This window comes from Egretta garzetta, unplaced genomic scaffold, assembly GCF_000687185.1.
Source record: "Egretta garzetta isolate BGI_Z169 unplaced genomic scaffold, ASM68718v1 scaffold11, whole genome shotgun sequence".
Lineage (NCBI taxonomy): Eukaryota > Metazoa > Chordata > Aves > Pelecaniformes > Ardeidae > Egretta > Egretta garzetta.
In genome coordinates this window covers 4117475-4129141 of record NW_009258621.1, presented here as the reverse complement: position 1 = coordinate 4129141, position 11667 = coordinate 4117475, and the positions used below count along the sequence as shown (strand labels likewise).

At 36.7% G+C, this 11667-nt stretch overlaps 2 protein-coding genes across 2 annotated transcripts in view; both read left to right on the top strand.

Annotated features, from left to right (window-relative positions):
- LOC118453305 (neurexin-3a-like) overlaps positions 1–863 on the top strand; it is a 21179-nt gene extending 20316 nt beyond the window's left edge. The window contains 3 exon segments of the mRNA XM_035903610.1: positions 8–268; positions 271–488; positions 827–863. Of these exon segments, the coding sequence (XP_035759503.1) occupies positions 8–268; positions 271–488; positions 827–863 (516 nt within the window).
- The window catches only part of NRXN1 (neurexin 1), a 745532-nt gene continuing 734147 nt past the window's right edge, over positions 283–11667 (top strand). The window contains exon 1 of the mRNA XM_009648206.2: positions 283–481. The gene's annotated coding sequence lies outside the window, so the exon portion shown is untranslated. The remainder of the gene's footprint in view (positions 482–11667) is intronic.

Here is an 11667-nt window from a genome sequence, read left to right as displayed (position 1 = left end):
GGCCGAGCTGGGCAGCGGGCTGGAGCTACCGGGGGCGGAGGGCCAGTGGACCCGCTTCCCCAAGTGGAACGCCTGCTGCGAGAGCGAGATGAGCTTTAACATGAAGACGCGCAGCTCCAGCGGGCTGGTGCTCTACTTTGACGATGAGGGCTTCTGCGACTTCCTGGAGCTCATCCTCACCCAGGGTGGGCGGCTACAGCTCAGCTTCTCCATCTTCTGTGCCGAGCCCGCTACCCTGCTCTCCGACACGGCAGTCAATGACAACCTCTGGCACCCTTCAAGGGCTGGATAACGGATGTCCGGGTCAACTACACGCAGGCGTCGCCAGTGGAGAGCCAGGAGGTGCGGCTGGACGACGAGCAGAGCCGCCTGTGCGCCAGGGAGGATGTCTGCCTCAATGGGGGTGTCTGCTCGGTGCTCAATGACCAGGCCGTCTGCGACTGCTCCCAAACAGGCTTTCGGGGGAAGGACTGCAGCGAAGGTAAGGTGCCATTTCAGCTCGCCTCACCGCCCCCCTCCCCATTGCTCCGTGGAGGGGACGGGTAGAAGGCCAGGCTTGCATGGAGTTTCATCTGTATGAGTGGATCTCCCTCCCTCTCTACCCTTCCCTCCCCGCCGCATCCCCAGCTCCTCTCTTCCCCGCCTTTCCCTCCCTGCCCTCCACGTGTCTCTGTGGCCGACCATGGTGCCATCACTTTTCTGTTCTCTGCGAGGCTGGGCGAGAGGAGGAGGAGGTTATTTGGGCATCTTCCAGAGGCGGGATGTGATTTGGGGTTGTCCTGGGTGGAAGAAAGGTGGGTCCTGGGTGCTGGATGTCACCTGGAAGGGAGGGGGTGGCCGGCATCGTGCTTGGCCAGAGTTGAGGGAGTGGATGGGAACACTTGTCACAAGCAGCTGGTGGCAATTAATTTGGGGAGTGGGGAAAGCAATGCTGGGGAGAATTTTACTGGATTAAGTGCAAGGACGGCCTGGGTTTATTTTTGTAGGTTAGGGAAGACACAGAGTCCACTTTGTATTGATATTTGCTGCTGCTAGTCGTCGAAATAAAATCAGTGATTTATTTGTGAATTCCTTAAATTGTTGCCGGGGAAGAGGGGGATTAAACGGAGGATTATGTTTTTACACGAATGTGAATGATACTGCTTTGTAATGTGTTTAGCAATTCACCGTGGCAGGGAGAATACAAAAGGGCAAGGGGGAAGTACATACTCCAAGACCACAAAATTACTGAATAGTTTTACCAAGGAAGAGGGAGCTTAGAAAAACAGCAGTTTCCTGAATCCCATCTGCAAATAAATCACTGAGTGAAATATGATTCATATTCAGTGCCCATTGTTTTTGGCGAATGGAAGGACTGTGAACATTTACTTTGCAGATGCGTGTAGGACTCCTTTTTTATTTTGCTAGCAAATGTACCATTGTTTGCAGCTCCTTAAATATAGAGAATACATATGTTGTGTACCTAGAACAGGATGTAAAGGTATACGAGTGAAACAAGAGAAAACGTTATCAAAGGAAAATACAATCTTCATGTCAAAATTGGAGAGCAAAGACCTTAGTTTAAAATGTAAAATGTAAATATAAATAAGGTATTTCACGGCCAAATGAAGATCTTCACTGAGTGGCTGCATGACATTTATGACTGAATAATTTGGCTTTACCATTTCTATCAGATTTCACTCATTATAAGAAAGAAGGCATAATTTGTGACTGTGCTTTATTATGTAACACCTTCTGTCCTGAGTGTCAATACCCAAAACACTACAGTCATTCTGTATCCTGTTTACTTTATCAGCTGTTTATCTTCATCTGCCATTTGTTAAAAAATTTAAACCCTGTTAACATTTTAAAATCATTTTTAATAAGTAAAGAGCAAATGATAGTTTCAGAAAATAAGACATTTGTACTTTCAATAGCACACAGTCCCAGAAACTATAAAATGAAATATCTTTTATATTAGGTAAGATCACATCAATGGATTTAGTATTTGGATATAGATTTTTAATACATCGTACTACATAATATAAAGGTGTATGCGAAATACTGAGTTGTCTTGTCATCTTTGAGTTAGGCCCTATTATAAACCAAAAACAAAATTATGAGGTGTAGCAGCGTGGTTAAAGCAACGATAGCACTTTATATTACATTATTATACATTTATATACCCTTTATGTTAAGACATAGTTTATTTATTTGAAGTAATTTTGAACTTTTAATATTTGTATGAAAAAGTTCATATAATTGCATGTAATGTCAGTCACAGAAAATCTTATCTTTACATAATAATAAGATCAATAGCTATTTTTAAGGAACATTTTTATTTTTAGATTGAATATTATTGAAATACATATATATGTTTATGTATATTAAAATTGTATAGAGCTTATAAGAAGGTGATACTCAAAATAATACTTTGAATTAGGGTAAAATGCTGGCTTCATTCAAATACTGGTGGTTTTACAATTGACCTCAGTGGGATCAAGATTCCCCTTTTGTTTCCCTTGACCACTAAGAAGCCTTATAAAATAATAGCAAGACTTAGAATTTTATCATGTTCTCTCAAGAAAGGGTCATAAAATTATTCAGATTCTGATTTCATTTGAAACACAAGGCAACATTTCCACTGACAGCAATATAAATGGAACTAGTCTTACAGTTTATATCTGTTGATTGAGAAAAGATGGTAACTGAAATGCCCATCAGTCAGGTTTTGATGAAGGTTATCAGTAGCTACTCATATGTGCTATTGAACTATTTTATAAATGATTTAATATGCTAAGAAATAGAAAAAGCAGAAGGACAAGTAAATCCATTATGTCTGCCAAGGAAGAAACCCTGGCTATTCTTGTTTAGTTCTTTATAGCCAACATAGAAAATTTGCTGTTGAAATTTGAATTTTGTTCCTACAATATGTAGATTTCTCATAAAGCTTAGTAAGAGGTTGCCATTGCTGAAGGATGCAGGATCACCTCAGACTGCAGGGGTCAAATCACCTTAGATCTGGAGGGGTCCTGAGTTTTCACTCTGTCTTGTCCTACTTTTTGACTAAAAATGGTTTAGATGAAAATATCCCCAACTTTCCATTTTTATCTGAAATTGTAACCACATGTCCTAGTTGATTCCTTTTCTTTAAAGGTGCAAGATGGTAATTAAATTCTATTTTTCTTGGATTTTTTTTTTTTTTTAATTGGCTTGGATTTAGTGTGCTTCTGCATCTCTGCAGTCTGGTAAACCAGGGAGTCACACAGTATAATGAGGACTTTAGAAATCACTAACAACAACAACAAAGAAAACCTTTCCAAAATTTTCTAGCCTGACTTGCACATTTGAGAGACTAGAAATCATTGATTTAGAGCCAACATTTCAGGCCTTAGGATGCAATTTTTGCTAGCACTTAATTTACTTTCAGGAAAAAAATCTGCTGGTTTTTTTTTTTCCTTGAGAGACTAGAAATCATTGATTTAGAGCCAACGTTTCAGGCCTTAGGATGCAATTTTTGATAGCAATTTACTTTCAGGAAAAAATCTGCTGGTTTTTTTTTTCAGATTTTCATCTTTGAAAATCTCATTAATTTTTCATGAAGTAAAATTTTATTATGGGAATAAAGTTTAACCAATCTTATTTGTTTTGGAGAACCCATAGTAATATAAGTTATTACCAGTAGGCTTAACTGTCCTTGTACCTGTCTAAATCAGGAGTAGCTTCATTTATGTTAACTGAACTATACCGGTGTAAGCTAGGAAAGAATCAGATTTATTGCATTCAGTCATGCTCTTTGTTCAAATGGGATCTAAACTGTCTTCAATGGGAGGTTTGGCATGAATAACAGCGAGAAGGATTGAAGTTTTGCTTGAGTATCAAGGGTGTGTAGTCTACAGCACAGAAAAATACGATCTGTAGCAGTTCCGTTGTTGATTAGTCCGTGTGCTTATGAGTAAAGACAGTAAAAGAGCCGTCCAAAAGAGAAAATAAAATCTCTGTTTAGTGCTGAAACAGGCAAGTGAGTATTATTTCATGTAATAATAGTGACTCAGTAGATTGAAAAATACACAAAATTATGATAAATTTTTATAGGAATAAGACTAGCATTAAAATAAACCCTGATTGCCATATCAATGTTCTGATAAGTCTTTGACACACATCACAGCCTTCTATTCAGGGAAAATTATATTATTCCTTGAAATGAATCAAATTGGTATGGCTTGATTCTATGATAGGGAGAGCTGTTCATTAAGAAGACTGATCTTTAAAACCAAATTTTTAGTTAATTAAATCAGGGTCCTAGAAGGTAGGGAAAATACATGATTCATATCAGTGAGCCACCATATTCCTCTTCTCATTTTGCTCCTTTTGTTAATATTTCAGAAGAAAAAGAAGTATTTAAAATATTAAATTTATAAAATAGTGACACTCTGGCTTTAGACAAAGAAATATATATCATTTTCCTTTCATCCTCATTTATATAAAAGTAACCTTGTCCAGTATCTTGTCTGAGAAAATAGGCAGATACCTCTGAAGGAGGAAATAGCACGTAACACGCTTTGACTTGGGAGAAGTTTCTCATTGACCCCAGCTTCTTGTCACTCCATGCCCTTCTGCTTTTCTAGATCTGTAATTGCTTGAAAAAAATGCATACAGGATAATTTATCTTTTTAAAATATAGCTGGCCTACTTGGGTCAATATTAGTAAGTTATAGAGACACTTTGTGAATTCAAAGTATTCCTATTTGGAACATGTTTTATTTTAACTGTTCTACTGAGTTTCTGGTTTGTGGGAAAAATGAGGACTGTTCATGCAGCTGTTCACTGGAAGAGATAGTCTTCCTTGTCAGATATTCAGAAATTGATGCCAGCTATGGTTTGAACTGTGAAAGTGATTTTTTAAGGAAGTGAATTCCAGATGTCTCAGGCTAGCCAGCATTTAGATTTGTTTGTTTGGGTTCTGAATATGTTACATCAATCTTTGTTGTGTTTATTTCCCTCTTCATGTTAACTTTTTAAAAAGTCATCCAATATTTATATCCTCTTAAAAAATTTCATATTTTAATTCATTCAGTTCTCTTATGCCTTGAATAAAACATATAAACATATTCTGGCATTAATTATCTTTTGCAAGATATGTGTTTGAGTGTAAAAGTGATGCTGTTGAACTCATTGCCTATAGTAAATTTTAACAGAGCACCCACCATGGTCTTCATCCTTCTTGAATAGTTAGCTAAATATACTCTGAACTAGTAAATACAGTGAGCAAAACTTTCCTTTTGATTTGCACTTCAGAATCGTTATCTACAATGCACATCTCTATTACATGATCTGTATTTCTTCTGCATGCTGAATTTCTTGTCAGTGCCAGTGGCCACTGGGATGATGTTGATTTAGGAGGAGGGCTAGAAATCCACTAGAGATTACACTAAGGTTCTGTTGTATTTACAGATGATTTGATTAATTTAACAATGAATGTTTTAATTTTATTTAGCATTTTTAAAAAGTGACTTTGTCACTACTGTCAGGTAGAATCTTGAGGGCAGATAGTCAAGTAATCCCAAAGCCTTCCAAAACTGTATTAAATCTGTGCCCTTCTCATTTAGCTGTATGAAAACAGAATCCTCATGTCAGTTTAAAGCAGAATTTTGCATCGTTTTCCTAATGCAATTTGATATATTATTTTGTTTGCCAGGATTCAGCATTATAGAATATTGATTTCAATATCTGCCTCATGTAAAATCTTGGCAATTTAAATACTGTGTCACTGGTAATTAGGAATTGGCAGTCTATTTTATATTATCTTCTAAGAAAGCTACTTGTTGAATATTGCTAATCCCTTCAAAATGCTGATATCAAAAGCATTCCAGAAGACCACTTACACATATAGCATACATCTTAGTACCCCAGATCAATAATATTTTATATAGTGAGGTTGTTGCTTCCCTTTGTGCCTTGCTGAGATGCAGGGTCCATGTTAATTTTAAGCTATATTGCAAATTACAGAACGCTAATACGCTGGAAGAATTTACATCTAGCAGCATAGAACCTTGTGTCAGATTGGTCATATTGATTCAGAATTTCAAAATTATATAATAAAATTGTCTATATTTTAATGTAATTACCTTTCAAGGCTTACAGGCATTTGGGACCAAATGCACTTGATCTTTTGTCTCAGCTGCAGGTTGGCTCCCTAGGAGTCTTTTAACAGTAGATGCTAGCCAAGGAGTTGTGGGAAAACATTTGGATTACTGAACGTATAATTTTATCCCATCATCATTACTGAGCTGATGGATGGGAATGGGGAAAGAGACTGGCAAGTCAAACCAGTTCCTGATAGAAATAGCTTTATGTAGAGGCTAACATTAACATATGCAGCTTTGAGGATTTATACTTCTTTTAATAAACATATCAAAATTGGCTGGTAATTAAAACCAAAAAGGTTCATCCATCTCTCTTATTGAAATTAATGCAATGTTTTATCTTCCAGAAAGCTTAGTGTTACTTTCAGAAAACATGAAACCATACCAGCTTCTGGAAAAATGCTTTGTCTAGTTTATTGCGCTGTAGTTGAAAATTGTATACCTTCATAAACACATGATTTTACAGAATAGTGAAGGGCATTCTGAGGTTTTGTGTACTATGTTGTACCTGAGGAATAAATTGTAAAGACCAAACTATACTTTTTTCAGGGAATGATTTGGTAGAACGTGACAAACATAACTTTAACTGTGCTATTATATATAGGATTCACTGGCAAAGTCAGGGTATGTAATATCTTTGCTGCTTTTATTTAGTGCTAGGCTGAACAGGGATCATAGTTTAATCTTTTACAAAATAATTTAGTTTTTTCCCACAAAGATGTGCACTTTCTGAAATGACATTTTCTCCTTCTGTATTGTGGTGATGGTGTCTAAGAAGTAGTTGTATGTGGTGGGTTCACGCTAATGTCTAGTCATTCTCGTGGATCTTGGTGTGCCCAGCAGAACCAGTGAGCATTTCAGTGCACAAAATACCTGTAGTAACTAATGAATGAAGTAGGAAAAAGCAAATGATTTTGATACGACTTTTCTTTCTCATTGATGCTAGCCAGTTCACATCAATTCTCCAGTTTGGTTTCTCCATCTGTAAAGTTAAACTAGTGACACTCCATACAGGATTTTTGTTAGGATTTTCTTCGTGGCTGTCAGGGACTCGACAGATTGGAATTTCTGTTAGGGATCTAGTAGAGGAAGTCAAGATTTGAAGCTCCCCTTGCTGTAGCGCAACCTCTTTAGTCTACAGAACTGATACTTACCACCTGGCTTGGAAGTTGCCACCATTCCGACTGCGTATCTATCCATAGATGAATGTTCAGAATAATGTGTTTTTTCTTGTGCACAACTGGGCTGCCATTACATGTTTTCCGCTAGTCTGACTAGATATTGGAAATTATGTAGCTTGTCAACTGCTAACCACTTTTCCCTTGACAAGTCAGCTCTTCTCATGGTTGTAACAGTTCCTATCCTTCGCAACGTTATGACACCTGTACGAAAGTGCTCCTTATTACTATAAAAGAATCTAAGATTTGATGTCTGAGCATAGTGAAGAACTCTGGGTCCAAGTCAATGATCATCTAAGTTTTTAAAAGTTGCATTCTCTTTCATTTTCAGTGAGAAACTTGGGGGTGAAAGTGGGAGGTGGCCTCAGTCATGCCTTGTTTGAGCTTGTAAAGAAATGAGAGACAAAGGTACGCTGGCAGCTTTCTGTAAGAACAGGATTGTATGACCGGATTTTACATTCCTTTAATTCTAGAGAGTTGTTTATGAACCTGGAACTATTTAGCTAGGTCCTAACAAGCAGCAAACCTGGCGCCTCATAGACAGCTGAAAAAACGGGTTCTGTTTTCTTTTTCCACTGGAATCAATTTGAAGTCCCGTTGACTCAAGTTTAGAATTAGGGCAAACCTAATAACCTGCTGATTCTGAACTTATTATTCAAGTGGGAATATGAAAACAGAGAAGATCTGGGGCAAATTAAATAACCTGCTGATCCTGCCTGTAGTATTCATCTGGGAATGTCTATGGAGAAAGGGCTCTTCATAAATTTGTATATTTATTACCATCATCATCGTTATTTATTAATTTAGTACATGCTTATGAACTATGCTGAAAGAGTAAGGTCATATGACCTCTTTTCTTTTACATTTAAGGGACTCTAATTTGCGGAAAAATCTGTTTTACCAAAAAAGTGGGAGGCATATTCAATAGAATCACTTTTGTGGTTGCTGCCACTACAAAGTGTGACACAAAGAGTATACTTTGCATATGTAAGTGTTATGTACCAGCAATGCTATGTAGGTGTGCAAGTTGCAGATTGCTTTTGGTCTGTGGCACAGTGCATGACGTCTTGAAATTAAAAGGTTTGACTTTTTGGTGATTCAGTCTAGAGAAAGGGCTTTGTGTTGCTTAAAGGCAGAGAAACTAGAGAGATTCTTCCCACAGTGATGTCTCTTTGTAATTAAGAGAACATGTACAGCCATTACGGAGGTCACTGACATTACACTATGCAATTGGAAATGTATGTCACAGTTACAAAGTTTCAGAATTACATCTTAATTTCTGATACAGAATGACCTTCATGTTGATCTTCTTTCCTTTCCATGCTTTTTAGCTTTAACAGGAGATTAAAAAAATGACACTTTTGTCATAGGAGGTATTTCCATTAAGAATAGGCTCCTTGAGAAAGATTATATGTATGTATTATAAATTATATGTACTTCCTTCTTAAGAAGTGTATAGAAAGATCACAGAATTAGTGAGTAGACATGGGGTGAAGACCTGCATCTCAATATTGTATTTTTCTTTAGAAGCTTATCCTGACTATTCTTTGTTCCCAAAGGTGACAACAGAAATGTTCACACACATGTCAGCATTTGTGCAATGGGTGTCTAGGGGACAACTGTGACAAATAGCTTTAGGTTGAATTGCGTTTTTGTGATGCAAAGATAATCTTCATTATTAATAACAATGTGAGAATTGGGCCCTAGTGCTACTAAAAAAAATGCTCTACAGGAAAGACATTATCTTTCCTGATTCTGAATCATACAGGAGTGATAAAAGTGATTTTAAAAAGTTTGGACTCTGCTGATTGTTATGCAGCAACGGGCTTATATTTTACATTTGTAAAATCAGACTCTTAAGATGGAAGGTCCAGGGACAAGAGGTGGAGAGGCTAGCAAGACACTGCATCTCCTTCCCAGACTGTACACACTGTTATGTCTAAGCACAGTGAATTTCAGGTGAGTATCTATAATGGGATGGACAGATGCTTTGCATGACATCATCTGCTAGAAAAGCAATGGAATTTCTTCAAGAACTTTCCAGGGTTGATAGTGCTGACAGAGAGGTTACTAGTTCTGCTTATTTTGAGTTTGCTTTTCTTCCCATTTTTCCTCATCAGAGTAGACACAGGTGAAAATGGAAGTTATAAAGCAATAGCTGTGTGGGGCTTAATTTTTAAGACTATCATGGGGTGATATAAGAAAGATTTGTAAATAGATTTTCTAAGAACTGATTAATGCCCTCCTGCTACATCCTTCTCAGATTAATGTTGTTGAACTTTCCAGGAGGTGATTCTCTGTGAGGTTTGTTTTCTGTGATACTGCAGAAAAAGAATGTCTGTAATATTATTACATTGCAAAGAACATGGGGGTTTTTTAGAACATAGAGTTTTTCAGATATAAATTGTGGACTGACATTCAACGTTAGACAAAAGATTTGTCTCATTTGTTTAAATATTTATTCTGAATACAGATTTCATGTTCTTACATAAAACGTTCCTGGCTTAAGTGTTATGAGAAAAACACCAGCATTTTAGTTCACCAGGAAGAAAATATGATTTTAATATATTTCCTTGTTGACCCAAAACTCCATTAGTTTTCCCTGAACACTGTATCAGTTGTGGTAGTTTCCAGGAATTTCTGGGGTTTTTGTCTCTGTTCTTGGTCCAAAGTATTTGGAGCAACATCTAGGATGAAAGTTAGTTACACAGCTTTGAACTTGTGCTTTTTCCTCTACGGCAGTTAAACAACTGAGGCTGCCATTATAATGAGCTGTGCACTGAAGCAGTACAGCATAGTTTTTATTTTTGTTTTCCACATTACAAATTTTGAAACTCAAAATTTAAACAAATCACACATCAGGTTCAGAGTTATGAGCAAAATATTTTCACACTGTTTCTTATTCAGGCTTTTGTAACAAAGCACGTTCCAACAACAGAAAAAAATTAATGTACTAGAAGTGTTGACCTCCTATTCTTGCAAATCCACTGACAACCGCGTTTTTAATATTTGAAAAATTCTTAACTTTCAGAGATTTTATCTATTGTCTTATCATCGGCTGGATCCCGTTCTCTTGTTTTAAATATCATTGGAGTCTTTAAATAAGGAGGGTCTTTCTTGCACATTATAGATACTTACATCATTCAAGTTTGTAAAAGTGACTGATTAAACAAATCACGGCTATTCAGGCACATATTACCCATTGTGATACTTGAGTCATGCTGGTGGATTTTGTAAATCTTAAAGCACAGAAGCATGCATAGTAATGCAATAGAATAAAATTTCTTTCCAATTTCTCCCCTATTAAAAAATAGAAACGTAACTATTGTAATAGAAAAATAGCAGTCTAAGTTGACGACACCACAGGAACGCAGAAGGAAAGCTACCTTTAATGAGTGGTGGCTTTCATCTTTTTTGTTGCTTGTGCTAAAGGGTGGGACTTGTCTTTCCATTTTATTCACATTTGCATGAAAATAATAACAAAAAGCAGTTAGTGATGCTGTATCTACTGTGATAGAGATGTACCTAAGTCAAAAGCATGCTTCTGAATATTTAGTAATATTTAGTTATTTTGATGTTGTACTTTAATATGGGCTCATTACTCCCTGGATAACCTAAATATATAAGGTGAACTGAGTACAGGTTTTGATGTTATTCAGCTTCACTCTTCCCTAACTTCCTCTTCAAAAATTTGAAAAACAGTACATAATGATGTCTTGGAAACTTGGTCCTTGCCCAGTTTGAGCTCTCAGTGACTTAAATCGAGCTTTTGATCATTAGAGAACTCAGAAATAGGTACTAAGGAAATGAATTAACTAATGGAATTGAAAGAGAAAAATGTCTTTAGAAATCACATATATAGCAATGGACAATATTTCTAAAATATTTTGCTTTTGTAGGTTTGTCACATTCAGTAGGATCTCTCAGTCATTTGATGGAGTAAAATAATTTATCCCGGTACTCTCTTCATGTCTGTGTAAATCAGGATTGATGTCTCTAGAAGCTGAGAATTAAGCCATTGTAAAATAAGGATATCAGAATCAGGTCCTCTGGTGAGAAAAAAAAAAAAATCTTTCAATTAATATTAAACCACCCCAAAACCTACAAGAAACAAACAGGTTTAGCCCTGCCCACTACAATGTAATATTACTTTGTGATCTTTTTTAAGGTTTCTTTGTCATTCAGACGCACAGAAACGTTTTGTCAGCACAAAAATGACTGGCAAGAAGCTTTGCTTGCCTGCTTCCCACACCTGTATGGTATCAATAATTACTTATTCCACTCCATTTTTCATATATTTGTAGAGGTATAAGAAGAAATGGCAATGCAATTTGCCCTTACAAAATTATGAATTAATGGCTAAA